Genomic DNA, 27,470 nt, shown 5'->3' on the forward strand with positions numbered 1-27,470 from the left:
CATGTATGTACAGTATGCTTCTATGCTCAGTTCGTAAGAGAAACCATAGAGATAGAGCTGTGCCCAAATAACATCAACATTGAAGACGGCTTCAAGTTATCAAATACATGGAGACATGTACTGCAGAAATACATGCATAACACCACCATGGAACAGCGGACTTGCTCACGAAACCGTTAACAGAGGGCGGTGAATTACAGCACGAAGATCCTTGAGACCTATTAGTGGGGTAGGCCGTGGATAGTACGGCCATGACTTCTGCGTTTCTTTGAATTTCTTTGCTCACTGTCAGAAGCAGAATTTAACTTGCCCGGATGAAGGCCAACACAATTTGGATGAAAGCTCGGCTTCATTAAATAAACACAGTGGCTTTAATCCAGTAATCATTTATTTATTTACGTTAATACTATGAGCCATGAAAACCTACGTTCATTACAAAGGATATTACTTACCTATAACGATATATACAGCAGAAACCTGGATGGTGACTCGGAGAGATGAGAGCAGCGTACAGGCAGCCGAAATGAAATTCTGGAGGAGTATGGTACAGAAGACGAGGAAGGATAGAGTTAGAAATGAAGATATGCGAAAATAATTAAATGGTTTTTAACACTGTGAGATTCTTCAGTCTGTCAAAACTAATTTATGAATGTATAAAATTTAGAAAATACCTTAATAACTTAATAACGTTTTAAAACGTAAGTGACCGGGCAAGTTGGCCATGCGGATAGGGGCGCGCAGCTGTGAGCTTGCATCCAGGAGATAGTAGGTTTGTATCCCACTGTCGGCAGGCCTGAAGATGGTTTTCAGTTGTATCCCATTTTCACACCAGGCAAACGCTGGGGCTGTACCTTAATTAAGGCCACGGCTTTTTCTCACTCCTTGCCTTTTCCTATCCCATCGTCGCCATAAGACCTCCCTGTGTTGGTGCGACTTAAAGCAGATTTAAAAAAAAAAGTAAGTGTGTGATTTGATAGAATCTATTGATGTTCTATCAAAAATGAAACTTGCATTCTAATTTAATTAACTTTTTTCCAGAGATAATTTTTTTTTAAAATGATGGTTTTTATGGATGTCGAGAAGGCCTTTGACAGTGTGCCTAGAGAGATAATCTGGGAAGGTATAGGTGTGCCAAACTTCCTGATCAGTAAAGGTGCTCTATCAAAAGTGCTTAAGCTGTGTCCAAATAGGGAACGGAAGATCATATTGGTCTGAAACCAAAAGAGGAGTCCAGCAGGGAAGTGCTTTGTCACCACTCGTGTTCTTCATTGTTAGGATCAGATCATACAGTCCATCAAAGAACATTCTAAAGAGCCTGACACTCTAATATTTGCAGATGATGATCTGATCTGGGAAGAAAATGAATCAGAAGTACAGGAGAAACTAAATCTTCGGAATGGCAAGTTTAAAGAATATGGACTAAACATTAGTTTTAAAAAATCCTGTTGAAAGACTATCAACAGGAAAGTCACAGATTCAAACATTTTCCTGGAGGGAACTGTATTGGAATTTGTTTCTAAATTCAAATATCTTGGAAGTACCATTTCAGAAGATAATACAGTAAACCAAGAAATACTTAATAGGACTCAGAAAACTTCCCAGTTTTATTTTCAAGTGAGAAATCTACTCTGGGATGATAAAATACCCCAGAAAGCAAAATTGACCATGTTTTATAGGTTTATACCTACTTCTTTCCAATTCTCACATATGGACTCGAAGCACGTACCCTGCATACCAGGTGAGTTGGCCGTGCGGTTAGGGGCGCACGGCTGTGAGCTAGTATCTGGGAGATAGTGGGTTTGAATCCCACTGTTGGCAGCCTTGAAGATGGTTTTCCGTGGTTTCCCATTTTCACACCAGGAAAAGGCTGGGGCTCTACCTTAATTAAGGCCACGGCCACTTCCTTCCACCTCCTATGCCTTTCCTATCCCATTGTCGCTATAAGACCTATGTGTGTCAGTGCGATGTAAAGCCACCAGGAAAAAAAAAAAAAAGTATCCTGCATAACAAGGCAAATAGTAAAATCCAGTCAACAGAAATGAAATTTGTCAGAAAAATGATCCAAGAGATCAAGAAGGATAAGATTAGAAATGAAGCAAACAGGAAGGAGGCTGGCATCAAAATACTTGTTGCCAAGTTTTTAGGAAGTCTCAGGCTACATTGGTTTGGACATGTTATGAGGATGGACGGAACAAGAACAGCAAGGAATTACTTTGACAGAGAAGTGAAAGGGAAGAGACCAGTTGGGAGACCAAGGACCCAGTGGATAGACACAAGTGAAATTGGAGTTCAACAAGAGGAATGCCAAATGGGAAGGTATAGAGGAGCAGAAATTATACTTTGACAGGAAGAAGTGGCAAGTGCTTGTACACCACACCCGGGAAACTGAAGCTGGAAAATGATGACAATGATAATGTTTTTCAGATATTTTCTAAATTTTATTTATTCATAAATTAGTTTCAGCAGACTGAAGAGCCTAACAGTTACAAATTAACTGTGTTGAAACTGAAACAAAATGGCTTCCACTATAGCAATAAAAGAAATAAAAAAACTAAATGTTAAAAAAAAAAATGACAAACTGAAACAGAACAAATTTAGGTGGTTTGGACGTCAAGCAAATGAAAGAAGAAAGACTGCCAAGATAAACAGTGGAAAGACAGCAGACAGGAAAGAGAGGACTAAGGAGACCAAAATTATGATGGTTGGGCTCTGAAAATCAGCATGGGACAACAGATCCTGGGCTGTAACATGGTGTTGGATGAGGAATGGCGGAGAGACAGGACAAAGTGGAGAGGAACTATATTTTCCCCCACCCATTGTCAGCGGGATAGAGTGAAGTTATGATGATATTGACGCATGATTCATGTACTGTATGTACAAGTGTGTTTCGTTTGGTTCCTGAACCTTATAATTGTTCTGTGACACTGACTATCGGGCCACTGTGAGAATTGATCAGGGTAAGAGTTCTTGGTTCAAAGTAGTTACAGGCGTTAGACAAGGGTGTTGGTAGTTGTACTTCCTCTCAGTGCAATAATCACCAGCTGGGTTAGGCAAGAATATAATTGTTCACCCTAGTTGCTAAGGGTTTGGTTACAGTAGATGGTCTTGTTATGTACTGAAAAGTTTTTATTTATAACAAGGTATGTGCTATTTGTCATTCAACCACAAATGTCCATTTATCTATGACTTTGCTAGATTGAGTGTAAATTGGTTTGATTGCTGGAGTTTCAGAAATCTAATGCAAAAAATAAAAAGAGAAGTATTTTCTCCCTCTGTGTGTTCTTAAAACCATTTATGGATGATTGTGAGACACCTCTTCACATTAAAATTTTGAGCCATTTTATGGATACGAATTGTGCCTCTTTCTGCTGCAGTCCAGTAAATGAGTTCATTGTTTATCATGGTATGGATCAAATTGTTGGTTGGTTGTATTAAAAACTTGAATCACAAGTTAAGAACATTTGTTTCAGGATTCTCCAGAACCTGATCTACCAATACCTTATAGGCCTACTGCACGCTCAACCCCAAAACCTCGCTCAGCTCGCAGCACTGTACCTGACAAGGTAAGTGAAATATTTTGCCTTTTTAACATTTTCTATGATAACTATGCAACATAAACTTCAAGGTACATAACATCTAAAGGCAAGGCAGAATTATGGAACGTATGTTGCTAACGTCTTAAAAATTAATATTGACTTTATGAGGAAACTTTGGGAAGTATGGGAACTTAAGTTCACTACTGTACAATGCATCTAACATCTATTCTTTTCATACCCAGTTACTGCGTTTCTTAATGTTTTTGGGGTATATCTGAGTGTCGTGTTTATCCAATACGCAGAACACCATTATAATTTTTCCTTTTTTTTTTTTTAAACCTTCAGTTTTGTTTCCTACTTCCTAACAATCCATAAAGTCTTTGGCAGCTATGACCTCACTATAAGTGAAGCTAGTCCCTTCAGTGAAGAGGACCAATTTCTCATCGAATGATCTTGGCGAGAGTTGAATGGTCATAAAAAAAAATGAAATGGCATATGGCTTTTAGTGCCGGGAGTGTCCGAGGACATGTGCAGGTCTTTTGATTTGACTCCTGTAGGCGACCTGCGCATCATGGTGAGGATGAAATGATGATGAAGACGACACACACACCCAGTCCCCATGCCAGAGAAATTATTCAATTAAGGTTAAAATTCCCGACCCTGCCTGGAATCGAACCCGGGACCCCTGTGCCAAAGGTCAGCATGCTAACCATTTAGCCATGGAGCCAGACGGATGATCATAAATTGGTCTGGAAGAAAAGAATCTGATGGCAGCTTTCTATCTTCGTAGTGTACTTTTTGAAATAATGTTCCCATCGGATATTTGTCTCGTGGTTTATGGCCATTCATACTGAAATTTGATTAGTTATAATGAGTTCTTTTTAACTAGTTTGCCGAGTGTTCGCTGTAGAGTACTGGTTAGCTGTAATCTTGCGTTTGTGTTATGGTAGGTTTGAACATATCGATGGATATATTGCTGTAAGATGATGTTACATATGAAAATTAAAATGGATTAAAAAACATTTAAAAATTAAATTTAAGAAGTCCCATTCATGCCACTCCTCTGTTGTTAATACTATTTTGAAAAATTTATAGTCATCATCATATTCTCAACAAGCCTCATCGCTGCAGCTATAGGTTTCTGTCGTAAGCTAGTCTTTTCAGCTTGAAAAGATTTGCTACTCATTCTGTCTAGTAAATTGCTAAAATAGCTCTCTCTTGCTTGCCCTCTTCCTGTCTGCCTAGCCACTCTTCCCTGAAAGATTTTGCAGAGACCTTGCCATACAATGAGACCATTGAACTTTTGTCTTCCTTCTCTTGATTTCACAGTCCTTTCTTCTACTCATTGCAGTAGTTCATCATTGTTTTTCTTTTCTGTCCAGCTCATGCAATTCATCCTGCTCCATATCTGCATTTCTACTGATTCTAGCTTGAGAATTGATATACATACATATCATCATCAGCCAATTCTGTCATTACATGATATGGCCTTTTTAAGTTGTGATCTCAGGTAAGTCTTTAGCAGAACTCTCCAGGTGGAACGGTCTTGAGCAGTTTTCTGCCAGATAGCACCAGCTATTCTCTTGATGTCTTCGTCCCATCTGTCTGGCGTATTCCTCTAGGCCTCTGATGATCTCTTGGACTCCATTCTAACACTAGCTTCATCCATCTGTCATCTTCTCTTCAAGCAATATATCCAGCCGATTGCCATTTTTAGAATGTCTTTAACTTTAGTGACTGATCTGATGTCAACTGCTCCCTTCTTATATTTGCTTGTAAAACTCAGCATTGACCTTTCCATGCCTCTCTGCGCTGTCCTAAGTTTCCCTTTCGTAAATTTGTTCAATGTTCAGGTCTCACAGTCATATGTCAGCACAGGTAGAATGCACTGGTCATAAACTCTTCTTCAGATTTACTGGCATATCTGATGTGAAGACAATTGAGTTTCTTCCATACGCCTGCCATCCTAGCTTAATGCCTTGAAAAATTTCTGGTCTTATATCATCTATACATATAAAATAACTTGTCCTGACTGACTGACTGACTGACTGACTGACTGACTGACTGACTGACTGACTGACTGACTGACTGACTGACTGATTCATCATCGTCGAGCCAAAACTACTGGACATAGAGAAATGACATTTTGGGGATACATTCATATTAACATGTGGGTGCTCGCTAAGGGAGGATTTTTGGGTATTCCGTTGCTAAAGGGGTGAATAGAGGGGTAAATTTCTAAAATGAGAATATCTATATCTCGAAAAAAGGTTTAGAGTAACAAAAAATGGCATTTGGAATCTCCTTTAAAAATAAAGAAACACGTATTTTTTTTTTGTTTTTGGAAAATTCCATGAAATGGGGGAAAAGGGGTTGAACACCTTTTATGAGGAGACTTATATCTCAAAAACTGAAGATGTTATAGTCATAAAAATTTAAATTTGGAACGTCCTTTAAAAATAAAGAAAGACGTAATTTTTTGTTTTTGGAAAATCCAAATAATGGGGGAAGAAAAGTGGGGTGAATTATTAAAATGAGTGTATCTATATCTCAAAAATTTAAAAGTTTACAGATGTAAAAATTGGTACTTAGAATCTCCTTTCAATCTAATGAAACATGTAATTTATTGTTTTCGGAAAATCCCATGAAGGCGGGTGAAAAGGGGGTGGGGGGGAATGGGTTGAACACCTTTTATGAGGAGACTTATATCTCAAAGACTTAAGAGGCTCAGTCATGAAAATTTAAATTTGGAACCTCCTTGAAAAATAAAGCAACACGTATTTTTTTGTTTTTGGAAAATCCAAATGCGGGGCGGGGGGTGAATTTTTAAAATGAGTGTATCTATATCTCGAAACTCTAAAAGTTTACAGACGTAGAAATTGGTATTCAGAATCTCTTTTCAAAATAAAGAAACACGTATTTTTTTGTTTTCGGAAAATCCCAATAGAAGGGGTGAAAAGGAGTGAAAAAATTGCTTGAATGCCTTTAATCAGGATACTTATATCTCAGAAACTGAAGATATTACAGACCTGAAAAAAGGTATTTGGGATCTCCTTTAAAAATAAAGAAACATGTACTTTTTGTTTTTGGAAAATCCAAATAGTGGAGGGTTGAAGGGGGGTGAATTTTTAAAATGAGTGTATCTCTATATCAAAACATTCAAAGTTTACAGTTGTAAGAATTGATATTTATTATCTCCTTTAAAAATAAAAGAACACGTATTTTTTTCTGTAAATCGCAATAGGAGGGGTGAAAAGTGTGAATAAGGAGTTGAATGTCTTTAATGAGGATACTTATATCTCAGAAACTGAAGATGTTACAGACCAGAGAGTTTATATAGGGAATCTCCTTTAAAAATACAGAAAGATTTTTTTAAAAATTTATTTATTTATTTTTTTATTTTATTTTATCTATGGTTCATGTTTGTGGGTTACTGTAGTCACGTCCTAGTTCGTGAACCATGGTCAACGGCTGAGTGGCCTAGTAAGTGGTCCTGAGAGTCGGGATACCAGTTGCTATGGAATGGGAGTGGACATCTCGGACATATTCTGTGTCCTGGCCCTCCTTGTGCTCAGGCGGCTAGGACTATACAATCCACCGGTGGTCAATAACCCGTTAGAGGAGAGATCCTCACTTGGACTATGTGCAAGTAGGGTAGCATCCTGCTTCATGAATCTACCGAGCTCAGAACATTTTAAGCAAGCCTCGGACCTATGGGAGTAACGGAGTCCCACTCCCATTTGACAGGCGAGGGACTCCTTGGAAACAACTTGGCGAACGAAATGGAATTTCGATCGGGAGCTATCAATATTAATGGGGCTTATGGAAGAAAGAAAGTAGAACTGGGTGAGTCAGCAAAGAGGATGCATCTGGATGTGCTAGGAGTAAGTGATATTAGGGTAAGGAGAGATAACGAGGAAGATATAGGAGATTATAAAGTGTACTTGACGGGTGTTAGAAAGGCAAGGACCGGGCGAGTTGGCCGTGCACGTAGAGGCACGCGGCTGTGAGCTTGCATCTGGGAGATAGTAGATTCGAATCCCACTATCGGCAGCCCTGAAGATGGTTTTCCGTGGTTTCCCATTTTCACACCAGGCAAATGCTGGGGCTGTACCTTATTTAAGGCCACGGCCGCTTCCTTCCAACTCCTAGGCCTTTCCTATCCCATTGTCGCCATAAGACCTATCTGTGTCGGTGCGACGTAAAGACCTAGCAAAAAAAAAAAAAAAGAAAAAGAAAGGGAAGGGCAGAGTCTGGGGTAGGGCTCTTTATCAGGAATACCATTGCACGGAACATAGTTTCTGTTAGGCACGTAAATGAGCGAATAATGTGGGTAGATTTGTCAGTTGGAGGAATTAGGACTAGAATTGTGTCCGTGTATTCACCATGTGAGGGTGCGGTGGAGGATGAAGTTGACAAGTTTTATGAAGCATTGAGTGACATCGTGGTCAGGGTCAACAGCAAGGATAGAATAGTGCTAATGGGCGATTTCAATGCGAGAGTTGGGAATATAACTGAAGGATACGAAAGGGTGATTGGTGGATGTGGGGAAGATATGGAAGCTAATGAGAATGGGAAGCGTTTGCTGGACTTCTGTGCTAGTATGTGTTTAGCTGTTACGAATACATTCTTCAAGCATAAGGCTATTCACCGCTACACATGGGAGGCTAGGGGTACCAGATCCATAATAGACTATATCTTAACAGACTTCGAATTCAGGAAATCTGTTAGGAATGTACGAGTTTTCTGCGGATTTTTCGATGATACAGACCACTATCTGATCAGTAGTTAACTAAGTATCCCTAGGCCTAGGTTAGAGAAAGTGAAATCTGTCTGCAAATGAATAAGGGTAGAAAATCTCCAGGACGAGAACATTAGACGGAAGTACATGGATATGATTAGTGAGAAGTTTCGAACAGTGGACAGTAAGCAGGTTCAGGATATAGAAAGTGAATGGATGGCATACAGGGATGCTGTAGTAGAAACAGCAAGGGAGTGCCTAGGAACAACTGTGTATAAAGATGGGAAAAGGCGAACATCTTGGTGGAATGATGAAGTGAGAGCAGCTTGTAAACGTAAAAAGAAGGCTTATCAGAAATGGCTCCAAACAAGGGCAGAGGCAGACAGGGATTTGTACGTAGATGAAAGAAACAGAGCGAAACAAATAGTTGTTGAATCCAAAAAGAAGTCCTGGGAAGATTTTGGTAACGACCTGGGAAGGCTAGGTCAAGCAGCAGGGAAACCTTTCTGGAGAGTAATATAGAATCTTAGGAAGGGAGGGAAAAAGGAAATGAACAGTGTTTTGAGTAATTCAGGTGAACTCATAATAGATCCCAGGGAATCACTGGAGAGGTGGAGGGAATATTTTGGACATCTTCTCAATGTAAAAGGAAATCATCCTGGTGGTGTTGCAAACAGCCAAGCTCATGGGGAGGAGGAAAATGTTGTTGGTGAAATTATGCTTGAGGAAGTGGAAAGGATGGTAAATAAACTCCATTGTCATAAGGCAGCAGGAATAGATGAAATAAGACCTGAAATGGTGAAGTATAGTGGGAAGGCAGGGATGAAATGGCTTCATAGAGTAGTAAAATTAGCATCGAGTTTTGGTAAGGTACCTTCAGATTGGGCAAAAGCAGTAAATGCACCTATCTATAAGCAAGGGAATAGGAAGGATTGCAACAACTATTGAGGTATCTCATTGATTAGTATACCAGGCAAAGTATTCACTGGCATCTTGGAATGGAGGATGCAATCAGTCGTTGAGAGGAAGTTGGATGAAAACCAGTGTGGTTTCAGACCACAGAGAGGCTGTCAGGATCAGATTTTCAGTAAGCGCCAGGTAATTGAAAAATGCTACGAGAGGAATAGGCAGTTGTGTTTATGTTTCGTAGATCTAGAGAAAGCATATGACAGGGTACCGAGGGAAAAGATGTTCACCATACTGGGGGACTATGGAATTAAAGGCAGATTATTAAAATCAATCAAAGGCATTTATGTTGACAATTGGGCTTCAGTGAGAATTGATGGTAGAATGAGTTCTTGGTTCAGGGTACTTACAGGGGTTAGACAAGGCTGTAATCTTTCACCTTTGCTGTTCGTAGTTTACATGGATCATCTGCTGAAAGGTATAAAATGGCAGGGAGGTAATCAGTTAGGTGGAAATGTAGTAAACAGTCTGGCCTATGCTGACGATTTGGTCTTAATGGCAGATAGTGCCTAAAGCCTACAGTCTAATATCTTGGAACTAGAAAATAGGTGCAATGAGTACGGTATGAAAATTAGCCTCTCGAAGACTAAATTGATGTCAGTAGGTAAGAAATTCAACAGAATTGAATGTCAGATCGGTGATACAAAGCTAGAACAGGTCGATAATTTCAAGTATTTAGGTAGTGTGTTCTCCCAGGATGGTAATATAGTAAGTGAGATTGAATCAAGGTGTCGTAAAGCTAATGCAGTGAGCTCGAAGCTGCGATCAACAGTATTCTGTAAGAAGGAAGTCAGCTCCCAGACGAAACTATCTTTACATCATTCTGTTTTCAGACCAACTTTGCTTTACGGGAGCGAAAGCTGGGTGGACTCAGGATACCTTATTCATAAGTTAGAAGTAACAGACATGAAAGTAGCAAGAATGATTGCTGGTACAAACAGGTGGGAACAGTGGCAGTATGGTACTCGGAATGAGGAGATAAAGGCTAATTTAGGAATGAACTCTATGGATGAAGCTGTACGCATAAACCGGCTACGGTGGTGGGGTCATGTGAGGCGAATGGAGGAGGATAGGTTACCTAGGAGAATAATGGACTCCTCTATGGAGGGTAAAAGTAGTAGAGGTAGACCAAGACGATGATGGTTAGACTCTGTTTCTAACGATTTAAAGATAAGAGGTATAGAGCTAAATGAGGCCACAACACTAGTTGCAAATCGAGGATTGTGGCGATGTTTAGTAAATTCACAGAGGCTTGCGGATTGAACGCTGAAAGGCATAACAGTCTATAATGATAATAATAATGTAATCTAATGAATGGGGTCAAACAGGAGTGACAAATTGGGGTGAAGTTTAGAAAGACTATATCTACAGTATATCTCAGAAACGTAAAATGTTACAGAGCTAAAAACTGGTATTTGGAATCTCCTGTTAAAGTAAAGAAACAGGTATTCTTAGAAAATCCAATGAACGGGGGGGGTGAAAAATTGAAGAATTAATTGAATTAATTGCATGAGGATACTTACGTCTAATAAAAATTAAAGTTGTTACAGACGTGAAAATTGGTATTTAGATCTTCTTTAAAAATAATGGTTCATGTTTGTGGGTTACTGTAGTCACGTCCTGGTTCGTGAACCATGGGCAACGGCTGAGTGGCCTAGTAAGTGCTCCTGAGAGTCGGGATATGGAATGGGAGTGGGCATCTCGAATATATTCTGAGTCCTGGCCCTCCTTGTGCTCAGGCGGCTAGGACTATACAATTCACCGGTGGTCCATAACCCGTTAGAGGAGAGATCCTCACATGGACTATGTGCGAGTAGGGTAGCATCCGGCTTCATGAATTTACCGAGTTCAGAACACTTTAACCCCTCAGCACCGACCTCTGTACGTGGTATAGACCCTCTTTTCTTCCGTAGCCGCCGACCTCTATACGTGGTATAGACCCATACATGGTTTCACATTTACGGCTATAGAGCGAAGAGTTTTGGAGTTACTGATATGAAAATTGTCTGGTTTCCAAGAAGACATTTTCGGGTTTATCAGTGTTTTAAATAAGAATTGAAAAATCGTTATAATGTAGTTCTTTTCGCAAGGATAATTATTTGCCAAATAAGTCTGAGCACTAATCTCTTGCTTTTTTAAACTCTGTTTGATTCATTCTTTCCCACAGAATAAAATAAAGAAGTGATGATCTGAGAAGTTTGTCTTTTCGTGTGATGTTCCAGTTTGTCTTTTCGTGTGATGTTCCTTGCTCTATTTGTACATTGGGAGTGCAGTTTATTTATTATATTTGTTTTTATTTCTCAGCGTGTAATATTTTCGTAACTCTCCACGAGCACTCTGTGTAGGCATCAGTTAGTGCTGCTTTCTGTCATACAATACGAGAACCAATTGTTCATGGTATATATCTCGTTTGAAAGACATTGTCTCGACCTTTTATCTGAAATATGTATCGGGTTGGTTTGTTTCGTCATAAATGTTATTTCCCTCATTCATTTTCGTCCTGTTGCTTTCGGTGTCGCTGCAGCTTCATCAGTCCGTGTGACGCGCCACGCTCAGCCGTGGTATGACTGACAGTAACGTGCTTGAAATATTGTATAATTCAGATGAAAGTTTAGTCGGAAGTAGTAGTGACAGTATAAGCAGCAGTGATAATGAAATAGATGATGTAGCAGTGGTAAATGATGAGAGTGATGATGAGGAAGAAACAGTACTTGGAAATTTCGTGTAAGAGACTAGATAATTATACAGGTCACAGAGAAGTTTTCAACGGTGAATTCTGATTGCTAAATTCTCTAATAATACTCACACAGGTCACAGAGACAAATATTGAGCAATTACCTTATCGGGTTCAGCTGGTGAAAGGTTTGTTTACAAAATACGCTCTGGAGGGAGGGAAACGAAATATTCAAGGCCGGCGCGCATCAGATAATACAGTTCCAAGGTTGCAGGAAAGACATTTTATCAGGAAATTAGCACCCAAGAGTTGGAAATCCAAACCTCAGAGACATTGTATCCTTTGTTCAAAACACGGCGAAAAGAATACGTCAGTGTACTGCTGCCAGGAGTGTGACTTGAGTCCCTGTCTCAAAGAGTTCTTCGAACTCTATCACACGGAACTAAATTACTACGGAAATGTGAAAGAATTATGTAATTATCTGCATGTATATAGTTCTGTCATAAGGAATTCCAAATTTCATGAAAATCGGGATACTCTTATACTTGTAGTAACGCTTTAAGTGAATCAATGTATTTCATTCGCGCGTAGTTGAAATCTCATCCGGCCGCGGGGTAGAAAGCTATTTAAATGGCTGTGATGCTGAGGGGTTAAGCAAGCCTTGGACCTATGGGAGTAATGGAGTCCCACTCCCATTTGACAGGCGAGGGACTCCGTGGAAACAACTTGGCGAACGAAATGGAATTCGATGGGGAGCTATCAATATTAATGGGGCTTATGGAAGAAAGAAGGTAGAACTGGCTGAGTCAGCAAAGAGGATGCATCTGGATGTGCTAGGAGTAAGTGATATTGGGGTAAGGGGAGATAATAAGGAAGAGATAAGAGATTATAAAGTGTACCTGACGGGTGTTAGAAAGGGAAGGGCTGAGTCTGGGGTAGGGCTCTTTATCAGGAATACCATTGCACGCAACATAGTTTCTGTTAGGCACGTAAATGAGCAAATGATGTGGGTAGATTTGTCAGTTGGAGGAATTAGGACAAGAATTGTGTCCGGGTATTCACCATGTGAGGGTGCATATAAGGATGAAGTTGACAAGTTTTATGAAGCATTGAGTGACATTGTGGTCAGGGTCAACAGCAAGGATAGAATAGTGCTAATGGGCGATTTCAATGCGAGAGTTGGGAATAGAACTGAAGGATACGAAAGGGTGATTGGTAAATGCGAGGAGGATATGGAAGCTAGTGGGAACGGGAAGTGTTTGCTGGACTTCTGTGCTAGTATGGGTTTATCTGTTACGAATACATTCTTCAAGCATAAGGCTATTCACCGCTACGCATGGGAGGCTAGGGGTACCAGATCCATAATAGACTATATCTTAACACATGGGTGAGGGGCCCTGAGGAATCTCGTAGTACGCTCGCCAGCGGTAGGTGACAGGCCCCGAGAAATCTCAGTTTTATTCACGACATTGTTTTCGGTCGTTCTGTGACATCTCTTGACCATATATTGAATTATTTCGGACTTGCACATTGAGTAGAATAAATCGTAGATGCATATCTGCTACTTTTCTTTTATTCACGGCCTCTTTTATTCTTTGATTTAGTTTTGAAACGTCGGCTTTCTTTCTGCCGGTTCAGTCAATGACAAAATGGAGCGCCCGCGGACTACGTTGTTAGCTGACGATGATAAGAATTATATGCCGATGATCGTTCAGATGGATATAGTGATAATGAATTGGTGGAAACTGAATGTGAGAGTGATAGTGGAAGTGATATTCACGCCTCTACACGCCGTAATTTACCCAGTGTGCTTATTTATTCAAGTGACTCTGACGACGACAACAAAGTAAACATTAATGATGTGTTGTTGAATTAACACGCATTTGCTTGCTTATCTTAGATATTGAAGTACTACTAGGGGCATTGGTGGGTACTCATACCAACTTTAAAGATAAAATCTTGACTGGTTTAATATTTATGTACATTTTCATAATCAAGTGCACCCTAGTATGCTTAGTAGAAAAATGTCTGGTCCACAGGGTATGTGACAAGCTCAAGCATCCGGTCAGCAGGGTATGTGAGAAGCTCAAGCATCCGGTCAGCAATGTGTTAACAGACTTTGAATTCAGGAAATCTGTTAGGAATGTACGAGTTTTTCACGGATTTTTCGATGATACATACCACTATCTGATCTGTAGTGAACTAAGTATCTCTAGGCCTAGGGTAGAGAAAGTGAAATCTGTCTGCAAACGAATAAGGGTAGAAAATCTTCAGGACAAGGAAATTAGAAGTACATGGATACGATTAGTGAGAAGTTTTGAACAGTAGACAGTAAGTAAGTTCAGGATATAGAAAGTGAATGGGTGGCATACAGAGACACTGTAGTAGAAACAGCAAGGGAATGCCTAGGAACAAATGTGTGTAAAGATGGAAAAAGGCAAACCTCTTGGTGGAATTATGAAGTGAGAACAGCCTGTAAACATAAAAAGAAGGCTTTTATTAACAACCACCTACTCAATACAATTGTCCTCAATACGGTTCTATTATGAGATTAATTACATGTAAAAGAAGGCTTATCGGAAGTGGCTCCAAACAAGGGCCGAGGCAGACAGGAATTTGTACGTAGATGAAAGAAACAGAGCGAAACAAATAGTTGTTGAATCCAAAAAGAAGTCGTGGGATGATTTTGGTAATAACCTGGAAAGGCTGGGTCAAGCAGCAGGGAAACCTTTCTGGACAGTAATAAAGAATCTTAGGAAGGGAGGGAAAAAGGAAATGAACAGTGTTTTGAGTAATTCAGGTGAACTCATAATAGATCCTAGGGAATCACTGGAGAGGTGGAGGGAATATTTTGAACATCGTCTCAATGTAAAAGGAAATCATCCTGGTGGTGTTGCAAACAGCCAAGCTCATGGGGAGGAGGAAAATGATGTTGGTGAAATTATGCTTGAGGAAGTGGAAAGTATGGTAAATAAACTCCATTGTCATAAGGCACCAGGAATAGATGAAATTAGACCTGAAATGGTGAAGTATAGTAATTGCATCTATCTATAAGCAAGGAAAAAGGAAGGATTGCAACAACTATCGAGGTAAATCATTGATTAGTATACCAGGCGAAGTATTCACTGGCATCTTGGAAGGTAGGGTGCGATCAGTCGTTGAGAGGAAGTTGGATGAAAACCCGTGTGGTTTCAGACCGCAGAGAGGCTGACAGGATCAGATTTTCAGTATGCGTCAGGTAATTGAAAAATGCTACGAGAGGAATAGGCAGTTGTGCTTATGTTTCGTAGATCTAGAGAAAGCATATGATAGGGTACCGAGGGAAAAGATGTTCACTATACTGGGGGACTATGGAATTAAAGGTAGATTATTAAAATCTATCAGAAGCATTTATGTTGACAATTGGGCTTTAGTGAGAATTGATGGTAGAATGAGTTCTTGGTTCAGGGTACTTACAGGGGTTAGACAAGGCTGTAATCTTTCACCTTTGCTGTTCGTAGTTTACATGGATCATCTGTTGAAAGGTATAAAATGGCAGGGAGGGATTCAATTAGGTGGAAATGTAGTAAGCAGTTTGGCCTATGCTGACGACTTGGTCTTAATGGTAGACTGTGCCGAAAGCCTGCAGTCTAATATCTGGAAGTTGAAAATAGGTGCAATGAGTAGGGTATGAAAATTAGCCTCTCGAAGACTAAATTGGTGTCAGTAGGTAAGAAATTCAACAGAATTGAATGTCAGATTGGTGATACAAAGCTTGAACAGGTCCATAATTTCAAGTATTTAGGTAGTGTGTTCTCCCAGGATGGAAATATGGGAAGTGAGATTGAATCAAGGTGTCGTAAAGCTAATGCAGTGAGCTCGCAGTTGCGATCAGCAGTATTCTGTAAGAAGGAAGTCAGCTCCCAGACGAAACTATCTTTACATCGTTCTGTTTTCAGACCAACTTTGCTTTACGGGAGCGAAAGCTGGGTGGACTCAGGATATGTTGTTCATAAGTTAGAAGTAACAGACATGAAAGTAGCAAGAATGATTGCTGATACAAACAGGTGGGAACTATGGCAGGAGGGTACTCGGAATGATGAGATAGAGGCTGATTTATGAATGAACTCGTTGGATGAAGCTGTACGCATAAACCGGCTTCGGTGGTGGGGTCATATGAGGCAAATGGAGGAGGATAGGTTACCTAGGAGTGTAATGGATTCTGCTATGGAGGGTAAGAGGTAGAGGTAGACCAGGACGACGATAGTTAGGCTCAGTTTCTAACGATTTAAAGATAAGAGGTATGGAACTAAATGAGGCCACAACACTAGTTGCAAATCGAGGATTGTGACGACGTTTAGTAAATTCTCATAGGCTTGAAGACTGAGCGCTGAAAGGCATAACAGTCTATAATGATAATGTATGTATGTATGTATGTATGTATGTATGTATGTATGTATGTATGTACTGTATGTAAGTATGTTTAAAAATAAAACGCTGCGTATTTGTCGGGGGGGGGGTATCATCTTTGGGGGCAGGTGTGAAAAGGAGTTGAATTCGTTTCGTGAGGACACGTATCTCAAAAACTGAAGATAATCGGTATTTAGAAGATCCTTTACTATTAAAGAAGCAAATATTTTGTTGCCGGAAAATTCACTTAAGGAAAGAGGGGGGGGGGGGGCGAGTGTGGAAGTAAGTGAAGAAAAAGTGAATTATTTTTATGGGAATACTTATATATCAAAACTGAAGGTAACACATGTGAACAGTGGTATTTTGAATCTCCTTCAAACATAAAGAAACACTCCTTTGTAGGGGGCGGGGGGTAAATCAACTTAACCGCGGTGGGGTGAAAACGGTGGTGAGATCAATTGATTTTACTGTTCCTATTGTACGTAAAGGAGCCTCCGTGGCTCAGGCGGCAGCGCGCTGGCCTCTCACCGCTGGGTTTCGTGGTTCAAATCCCGGTCACTCCATGTAAGATTTGTGGTTCACAATGCGGAGGTGGGACAGGTTTTTCTCCGGGTACTCCGGTTTTCCCCATCATCATGCATTCCAGCAACACTCTCCAATATCATTTCATTTCATTTGTCATTCATTAATCATTGCCCCAGAAGAGTGCGACAGGCTTCGGCAGCCAGCACAATGCCTATCCTCACCGCTAGCTGGGGGCTTATTCATTCCATTCCTGACGTGGTTGAATGACTGGAAACAGGCTGTGGATTTTCAATGTACTTATTCTGATCATAAACTGATCATTTTTAATCTTTCCTGGGTTCGTTTTCAAGAGCCTTCTTTTCCTTTGGAGAACCTTCTTAGATTACAGTAGATTTTTCTGGCATATAAATAAAAATTTTAACACATTTGAAATAAATGATAGGTATAAGATTGACCATGCAATTGTTCACATCTATATTAAGGTCAATAATACACGGAAGTATGTCATTCGTATCGCCAGAAGTCCTGCGCACTTGCCTATGGGAGACAATGGTGCTGGTCATACAGTCATCGATGACAATGGCAGCAGATGTAATTTACCGCCAAGTAGAGGTCCTGCATCTTGCTGTGGGGTCCAAAACATCAATAATAATAGTAGTAATACCTAAATTCAACTAATTTCACTGACCCAAATAATAATAATAATAATAATAATAATAATAATAATAATAATGTTCTGGACCGTCGTCAAAATGTGTGGACCGTGCTGGAAACTGGTTCTAGACGGGTAATGAATACGATTGCAGTCCGGCCACCGGTTCAGTACCGCCAAGGCAGCCAAGACGACTCCACGCCGGATCTCTTCAAGGATTTGATCCACATTAAAAATGGTTGTAGGAAAAGTTGGCTAAGATTTAGGGATTCAACTGAACGGGTGGAATACCTAGACCTATCCCGGGAAGTACGAAATTGATTGCTGGAAAAAAGATTGAATAATGGGAGGAACGTTGCTGTAATCTCTCAGAAAACGAGTCAGATCGTGAATTTTGGCGGAATCTATCAGAAAACGAGTCAGATCGCAAATATCGGCGGGTTATACATAAAACGATAAGCATTCAGTTATAAATTTCAGTATAATACAGTAGCGAATCACGGGCATCTTGCTAGTCTTTCATATTCATCAACTGGCCCAGATAGACATGTTCATTGACCTTCTCTAATGGTGTGTTGTCGATGTTGACATTTCCTGCTATGACCCAATTGTTGGACTTGACTTTTGTTTTGGAAAGGTTCATTTTCAATCCGACTGACTCACATTCCATGGCAAGATCATTAACCTATGTCTGGAGTTCGTCATTGTCGTTTGCCAGTAATGAAATGTCATCAGCAAATCTCAAGTGCTAACTTTGACATTGCCATTTCCAAAACAGCTCAGCTTCGGGGAGATTGGATCACCTTATTTAACACCTCTGTCGACAGGGGATTCTGAGTTGCTTCACTAACATTAACAAATGCCGAAGAAGTCTTGTAGATGTTATTGAGAACTCTGATATAAGCCACTTCAGTACCCTGCTCATCTAAGGCTTGTAAGATAGCTGAATGGCTGATTGAATCAAATGCCTTTTCAAAATCGACAAAGGCTATACACAGAGGCATCTGGTATTCATTTACCCTGCTAATCACTTCGTGCAGAGCCAGAATGTGGTCCATTGTGCTAAAGCTGCTGCGGAATCCTGTTTGTTCAACCGTCTGGGCTGAGTCAAGGGTAAAGCTGATTCTGTATAACACGATCTTCATAAAGTGTTTGTACAAAACAGAAAGCAAGCTTATAGGTCAATAGTTTTGGATATTGTGAATACTTCCTTTTATGCAGCAATATTATCTCTGCTTTATTCCATGATGCTGGGATTGAAGCGTTGTGTAAACAAGAAGTGAATATTTTAGCCAAGTGGTTTACTGTTTCATCGCCTGTAAGCTTCAGAATATCAGCAGAGAGATCATCATTACCGGCAACAGTTCCTTTCTTCATGTTGTCTATAGCACATCTGACTTCCGAAGGAAGTATATCTGGAACCTTAGTTACACTTTTTAGGTCAGGTGCTGTCGAAGATTCCTTCGTATTACTATACAGATTGCTATAAAAGTCTCTAATAAAATTCAAAATCTCCTCCTTTTCAGTAATTCGACATATGTCTCTCGAGGCAAACCAACACACAACTGTTGTAACTGGTCTTCTGTATTCTGTGGATCCAAACTTATCCCCCATACATTGTGTCGGAAGCAAATGGGGGTACCTCGCTGGCCATGGGAGTATCTCAACATGACACAGACGGTTCATTGACTCGTATACCCTGTTATCCTGTATCAGGATGTGACATGCATGGATACAAGATATCACTGTCTCACAGAATATGGTGTCAAGGTCACTGAATCATTACTAACAGTGACTTGTAGTTATATCCTATGGTACAGAAAAATATTTCTTCACTGAACTAGACTCCTCCTGGCATTATTTCTACAGTTAGTCTGCAATTCATGTGGGTTTCACAGCCACATAGCATTTCTGACACCAACCCTACAATATATGAAATGAAGTGCTCACTATTTCATGTTTCTCTTGCCGCGTGTCAAGGATTGAATCCAGGGCAGCTAGTCTATCCAGGGATCGAACCCCAGTGTTGAGACGGAAACGTAGGATAGATTCACAAATGTATGTGAATATGATACAAAATTGGGTTAAATCTAATTACTTGTATGAAAGAATGTAGAACTATATAATTTGCACAGCTAGATTATGACATATTGTGCAGTTAGCAAACTGATGTTCCAGCAGATATGGGAAAGTGGTTGGTTTCCAGGAAAGAAGCTGGCGACATTGCCTAGATCACCTTGACCAAAGCAGAGCGTAGTATAATAGCCTCCAGAATATCCTCCTCTCGAAGGAAAATTTGGTGTCTTGGACTTTGGAGAATACTAATTAGTTCTGATGATATTTCACATAATTACATGAGAGTCTGAAGTCGCAAGAACTTACAGAATAGGAAAAGTGTATAACAAGAGAGCTCGAGTGCTCGATAGGCGCTATTTATAGTAAGTCCATGACAGAGGACTTTTTGCTGGTCAGAACCTTGGCGGACGATTGTTCTTTCTTGATATAAGTTTCAGGATGCAAGAGGGCTAACCCAATCAAGGATATAGTATGTCGGGATTCCTACCATATTAATAAACGGAAAAGGTAGAATGGTCTGTGGTAATTAAGGGAACTTGAACGTGAAATTTGAAAATTTTAAAGCACAATTTGTAGGTTAATATCTATGAGAAACTATTGGTTTCATGATTACCAAACTTTTCTCATCTTTTAACATCAACTAAGGCAGAATGCATGTGTAATATCTACTATATATCTCCATTAGTTCATCAACTGGGATGCAAATAGCAAAATATCAAATTTAATAATTCAAATTTCTTTCTAAACTTTTCTAAACTTTACCTATACCCAATTTTTGCAGAAGATATTTCTTAATGAGACATACTTTTCCTATGTAAATTAATAACACTACTAGAGGATCCATGCTGCTCTGCAGCATTCATTACAAATGGATCAGATAACGTGTCTTGTTTGAAATTGGGCCATGAGCTGCCTGGGTACTATTTTTAGCGTTTAGTTCTTTATTATGAAGTTGATTCATAATTTATTAACTTAAAAAAAAAGGTTCTTATCATCTCATTTAGAAATTCATTAATTAAGTTTCATTGTTATGCGTAGGATCCTTGATTGAATTGTAGTAATAATATTATGTACAAGTAAAATTAAAATAATAATTATTTAAAACTCAAATTATTGAAATGAAACCGCCTATCACCTTCTCATCATTAATTATGCATTTAAAGAAAATATTCCTAAACTGCAATCAAAGTTTCTCGAATTTTTTTACAAATCGTCTCCGGAAATATTATATCTCAGCATCGTCTTTTACTCTTTTTATAATCATTTATTTATTTGGGATGAGCGTTAAATTTTCTTTATTCTGGGATTCTGTTTTGGGATGCATCAGGAAAAAGATAAGTATCAAGTCCTTCATAATTTGCTCTAATATTAATATTCAACATCACTTGTCAGCTCAAATATATCATTCATCTATTTAATCTTACAAATTAGTTTAATCACGTAAATATGTCTGACGAGACATGTTGTCAGATATATTAACTAATTGAATTCCAACACATTACCTAGTGTCATTTACTTAAATAGGTATAGATTATTATTCATGAAGACTCTATCATTTATTTTACCTACTGAAATGATATATTGTCCCCGACTAGGTCTGTCTGCGAGCTAGAGACACCCCAGGGGTGCTCAGTTCGATGACCGTAAGCTCAAGAAAATATATGAAAAATTTCAGGATTTGCATAGGGTTCAGAAATAAGCATGTTCAAAATGTATAACAAATATTACACATTTATTGATGAAAATGAAATATTAGCCATCCTAACAGCTACGATAATGGAAATGATTGTGCTACTTTACGTAATTGTGGTTTTTGATGTAACAAACAAAATGCAAACAAATGGGATGGTACACGTAACTTATCTTCCCTACCATTCTAACAGAGTGTTTTAACATCATATTGTATTTCCTCATTTCAGAATTATTAATTTAGTAATTTAAAGTTGATTAAATTTTTAATGAAAACAAAAAAAATGAGGTCTTCACTATCATTCCACGAACAATCTGAAAAATTGAATTAATTTTAATGAAGTGTAAAGAAATATTCGAAATTAATTAATTCTGCATCATTACAATAAGAATGAAATCCTGTCTATCAAAAAATTGTTGACATAAAAAATGAAAAGTTGAATTTGCCTGTATTTTCTACAAGTTAACTTGAGACGTCGGATATATCTGTTCACGTCTTCCCACATATCTCCTTGTGAGAACTAATAATAAACTTATAATCACTTGGTCATTAACTGGACAAAAATAATTAACATCATGACCTACGAAAATCGACAAATGAAAAAAACAAAACATCCTCAACATGAACATCCCGTCCGCAATCAATTAACACTATCAAATTGTCGCATATCAGCACACAATAAGTACATAGAAAATAAGTGTCTTACAACTAAGAAATCTCTGCATCTACTACTAACTACTGAAAGTATCAAAGAAGAAAATATCTACAATATTTACACATCATAAAGTGTCAGTCAAACTTGCCATTCTCCTATAACATGTTCCCTTGCGTTCAGAAGATAAAGTCACCACGTGAGTACGAAATAATACCTTGAAGAATGAGCATGCCTGGTTTCGAACTGAATATTATTAGCATATTTACTGAGGATCTGTTCACAAGACCTAAGGTCTTCCAATAAATTTTCACGTACCTTAACTCGCAATTATTTTCTTTTACGAACACTGTTAGGATATTTCCTTGAATTATGGAGTACATCGATTAACATGGACTTGCCTTTATCATCAGAAGACACTATAATCTTATCTAGACCTCATAACGTCTCGAAGATTCCATATTTTCCTCATATCCTGATCAACATCAGGCACAACAATATCGCAACATTAACATGTGAAAAACTCAGTTTCATGAAGATTCATATCGTACATACAAAATTCTCACAAATTACACGCACAGTGTATCATAACGACGACCCTAACTCGTCGTAATCCATTATCACTCATGTTTAGCCATGAAAACCATAAGGACCTATCATCGTCCTAAAAATACGTGATATCCTCCTGAAATTTGTCCCGATGATAAACTAATCCATCAATTATCACATGCAATTATGCAAGTACTCTAAATTAATTCTTACACACGATTCGGAATTAATATCCTGATGACATGCTATCATAAATGTAAGGTACAAGTAAAAGTCCTAATTCTATGAAAATGTGAAAAATATCAGAAAAATATCACCTCAATAAATTCGTCAGACACATATCAGCTCATTATCATAATGAAATTCGTACTACAAGAAAGGATGGTTTCGATAACACATGGATCGCTTTAACTGAACCATCATCGTCAAGCTCGTCAACACGTGGTCATGAACCAGGTAAGTCTGCAAAGTAAGCAGCATGTCCTATCTTACACCTAGAAAAACAACCAGTGAAAAGTCATGAAATAAATCTACTAGATATTGTAGAAGAAAATCTAAGAAAAGATTAGAAATAAAGAGCTGCATAGAACAGATATAGATAAGACATAGTCGACTTATGCAGATGCCTTCACATCTTGAAGTCTAGGTCCTCAATCAGCCAGGCTAAGGTGAAAATCTCTGCATTTCGTCGCTGGTGACGGCGGTCGATAGCTTAAAACTTCATGGTGAAACACATGGAGTCCATGACATGAAATTCCATCTTCTCCAGGCGATGATAACGGAGAGGTCCTCTTCCACGTTCACTCGTGAGGTAGCTGAAACTTGTACAGATGAATAAAAATAAATCCTAAACACACACATAATTTTAGGTTGAAAATAAAACGTACTTTATAAATTTTATCTGCACTTTCGACGTCTGTTCACTGCACGAACTCTGGTTGTAGATTAATATAATTGTAAGAAGCGTCGAACACAGGAATGGGTTCACTATCCCTGATAATAATAATAATAATAATAATAATCGTATGGCCTCAGCTACCGTGTGCAGACATTTCAATTTGATGCCATCTGGCTGTCTGCTCGTCAATTTCGACGTTCCGTTTTACTCTAGGCCCCCACTAGATGGCAGACCGAGTAAACCGAAACTCTCTTGGGCGTCTATGGCTGAGATTTAATGAATTTTGTCGGGTAAACACCAAATGTGTCACCAGAGATCTTTTACATGCCGACATCGTACGACATGGAGTGTCGAATGGACTTTTTTCCGCCCTTCAAAAATCCGACTACCTCTGCCGGGTTTGAACCCGCTATCTTGGGATCCGGAGGCCGACACTCTACCGCTGATCCACAGAGGCAGCTTACTATCCCTGATGATAATATTGCACAGCTGTCCTAAGTAGAAATCCTTTAACGACGTCCACAGCGTAACAGTAGAGCGCAGGTCAAGAGCATTTCAGCATGTGAGCATGGGTACTTGTCAGCATGTGAGAGCTTGTACTAATATGACTTGCCTTAAATATTGTGCATGGACCTCGTGGTCGAAAGTGAAGTCAATTCAAGTACTGAATTCTTCTAGGGTTAGACTACATAATTTTTACCATCATTCTTGGCCAGGGATTCCCAACCTGGGGCTTTATCAGGGGCGCGTGAAGTGATTTCCGAATTAATTTTTTTAACTCGAATATTACAATTTTATGTAATAAACATTTGTTGAATCTCTCCAAGTGATTGTCGCGCCAAGTCAATCGTTCAAAAGCACTGGTAGTTGCCAACTGTCGGCACAAACCTCTGCGGAGCTGCGAGGTTGGATGTGAAATAAGGGATTTGCTGTTGTGAGGAGCAAAATGAAGCATGAGAACAGGTGCGGGAACAAGACCACTCAACGCACGTTTAATTGCATACTTTGTGGACCTATTTGCGTGAAAGTAAACTATGACCATATGCTACAAGTTTCAACTCATCAACGATGTAGTAGTTGCTTTCATTTTCCAGTATTATTGTTACATACTGTACAAGGTTTTTCTCATAAAATATATTACATGAAGGAGGTACTCGTATAAGTGTCGGTGTTATATCAAATTGAACTAGTAGCGCGAACAACAGGAGATGATAATAATAATAATAGCAGGCTAAATTATAGTAAATTTAATTAATACAACATGTTAGGCTTTCAAGGCTAGCGTGAAATTCTATGTAGGCCTACTGGTATTTTGGGCTACAACTAATTAATGTTTAACCATAGCAATTGAAACAGTGACATTTTCTCACCAAAGATCTTAACTGGCAATAAGTTACTACAGTCAGGAGTCGACATTAACTCTGAAGAACAAAGAATATCGGAGTTTCAGAAGCAACATATGAAGTGGAAGTTCCTCCTTCCCTCTCACTCTGCGGCATATAGACTCGTTCTGTGGGTAGCTCGTCCTTGAATGGTCTGTTCCCACCCCTACACATTCTTATTCTTCCCTTGCAGTCAAATTGGCGGGAGCTACATAACACAACTGTCCTATCAGAGATGGTGCAGTAATGGCCATGACAACACATCGCCGATAGACCATCAGTGGCCAGGCCCTTCGACTGCTAATTCTGTGCCTCGTATACCTTCGCAGTGGACGTGTCTGTCAAGTTGTTTATTGTCAGTGTTGTGTATGCTTCGCTGTAACAGTGCAACTGTGTGAATTGTGTTATTTAATATTGTGACTTTAAAAAATTGATAACGATATCCAAGAAGATACTGTACTGCGCCCTGGTGGGGGTGTGATAAGCGTCATGCAATTATAATTATGATGAATTATTGAGGAATATATATTTCATTTTCAGAATAAATAGTATCTTACTGTACATGCAGTAAGGGCAGGCCAGGCCGAGATGGCAGGTTTCACCATACCACAGACTGTTGTCTCCATTGAGATTAACAAAAACAATGAACAGCAGAATTAGAATTCTCAGAAATCGTGACGCGGGGGAAAGAGAAAGGCACGAGTTGTTGACTAGTTGCGGAAGGTTTTCATAGCCTCGAGCAGAATAGGTAGTGACAAGAGCGCAGAGAGCCGGGTGCAAATTTCTGAGAAATGATGGCCGGGTATCTCCATGTAACTAGCGGGAGTTTAACGCGGGGTTGGCACTGGAAGAAAAAAATATGAGTCTTCCTGGTCACGTGGTTTAGGTGGACCAATGGAAAAATTCACTTGACCAAAGCAAGGCGACAACTTCGTATTGTAAGAAGCACTAGCGAGGCTAACTCCGTGGATTAAACTGATAGAAGGAAGTGAATTATGAATTCAGAATAAAGTGGAATTTAGGAGCCTTACTATACCATAAAACTTATAAAAAGTTAATAATTGCGGGAGATTGCATGGTGTACTTCTGAGAATTCATGGTCGCTATTCGTTGATTGGCTGAAGGCAAAGGACGCCACAATAGAGCGCGAAACCCCGAGCCGGGATACGGCAGCTAAATTCGCGAATATATCCATTACCAGCGAACGATAATAGTTGAGAATTGGTATAGAGCCTTTGAGAACATAATTACATCATTGGATCATATATTTAAGCCACGGGCCAAACCGCAAAGTGTCGTATGAAGATATCGGGACTGCGCGTCCCAAGATGAATTCCGTTGAACTCGGAAGAGAGGGGATACAAGTATAAATATGAGGTCGGGGACAAGGACTGACAACTACTTTTGACAAAGCGTTCGGGCGGATACCACGCCAGGGGTGCGTAACTACTTTTGACAGTGTGTTCGAGCTGATAGCACGCCCGGGGTGCGCTACTACTTTTGACAAAGCGTTCGAGCGGTCACCACGCCAGGGGTGCGTGACAACTTCTGATATTTTGTTCGAGCCGTGATTACGCCAGAGGTGCGAGTGTGTACTTACTCGTGGAGTAGGGTTCAAAGTATTATATTGTTACATAGTACAGTGATTCATGACGTGATGTAGCTCATATTACAGTCTTGAGCAGTATACTAGTATGAAGTGTTTCAAATAGACAGGACTCAGTAAGGCATAACTTACGGAGTGTGAGATTCTACCAACAGATTAGGAAGTGCGTTACATGAGAACGGTCACGAGTGTTTATGTCACCTAGTAAACAGTCAATTCTAAACTGATACCTGGTCAGCTACACGAACGTGAGACGAGAAATTCAAGTGCGCGCACGGGCCGTTGTAAAGGGGATCCCGAAGTATCCCATGTTCCTAGTGTCCGGGAAAGGAATGAAGAATGTATATCTACATTAAGTGGGCTAGATACAAGGCCGAGAGTGTAAAATTTGTGAGTAGAGTTTAGGGTGGAAACTATTCCAGAGTGCAACAGTTATTTTATTTGTTTTTATTCAAAATGTGTAAAGTTGGAAAGGGTCAAGGATTAATTCTTCAAGCTGGCATGAATACCAGTGGAATGCAGGGCTAAAGACTGGACGGGGGCCTGTGCTTCTCGTCGGGTTTTAGCAGACTACAATGGCAGAGATGAGTAACCTTTTAAAATATTTGTAGATTGCTATCGTTAGGGGGAGGAAATCATATTATTTTATCATGGTAACTTGATTGTGAAACGAGCCGTTTCCGGTTCGTATAAATTCAAAGATAGATAGACAAAGGGACAAATTAATATGTACATGATTCGATCGAGCACTCATCATAATTTTGATTATTAAATAGAGTATAGTAGGGTTGAGTTGTTCATTCAAGTGCTTGAGTTGTTTGATATGATATGGAGCACGTTTCACGTAAAGATAATGTTAATATTCATTTAGAAGTGCTTCCAAAGTGTTTTTCCGTTATCGGAACTTTTATAGATATTAACGCATGTTGTTAAGATAATCCAGAGGTAGGATTGCCAAGTGATTTAAATTGTTGTGGGACGGAATGAAGTCCGTTGATTTTGTTTGTAAATATCGCGAAGTTCGCCAGTGGACAAAACAATAATAATCTGTACAAGTGTCGAAATAGTACATTAAAATTTGGTAATGTGTAAAGGCGTGTTTAATAATAATCTTTGAGAATAAAGGCACGGGCG

General features: G+C 39.4%; 1 protein-coding gene across 13 annotated transcripts in view; it reads left to right on the top strand.

The window, feature by feature from the left end:
• LOC136878885 (broad-complex core protein isoforms 1/2/3/4/5) overlaps window positions 1-27,470 on the top strand; it is a 681,897-nt gene that overhangs the window by 145,133 nt on the left and 509,294 nt on the right. For all 13 annotated transcript variants that reach the window (XM_067152460.2, XM_067152455.2, XM_067152456.2 and 10 more), the window contains exon 4: window positions 3,471-3,563. In XM_067152460.2, coding sequence (XP_067008561.1) covers window positions 3,471-3,563 — 93 coding nt within the window. The remainder of the gene's footprint in view (window positions 1-3,470; window positions 3,564-27,470) is intronic.

This window comes from Anabrus simplex, chromosome 8, assembly GCF_040414725.1.
Source record: "Anabrus simplex isolate iqAnaSimp1 chromosome 8, ASM4041472v1, whole genome shotgun sequence".
Classification (NCBI taxonomy): Eukaryota; Metazoa; Arthropoda; class Insecta; order Orthoptera; family Tettigoniidae; genus Anabrus; species Anabrus simplex.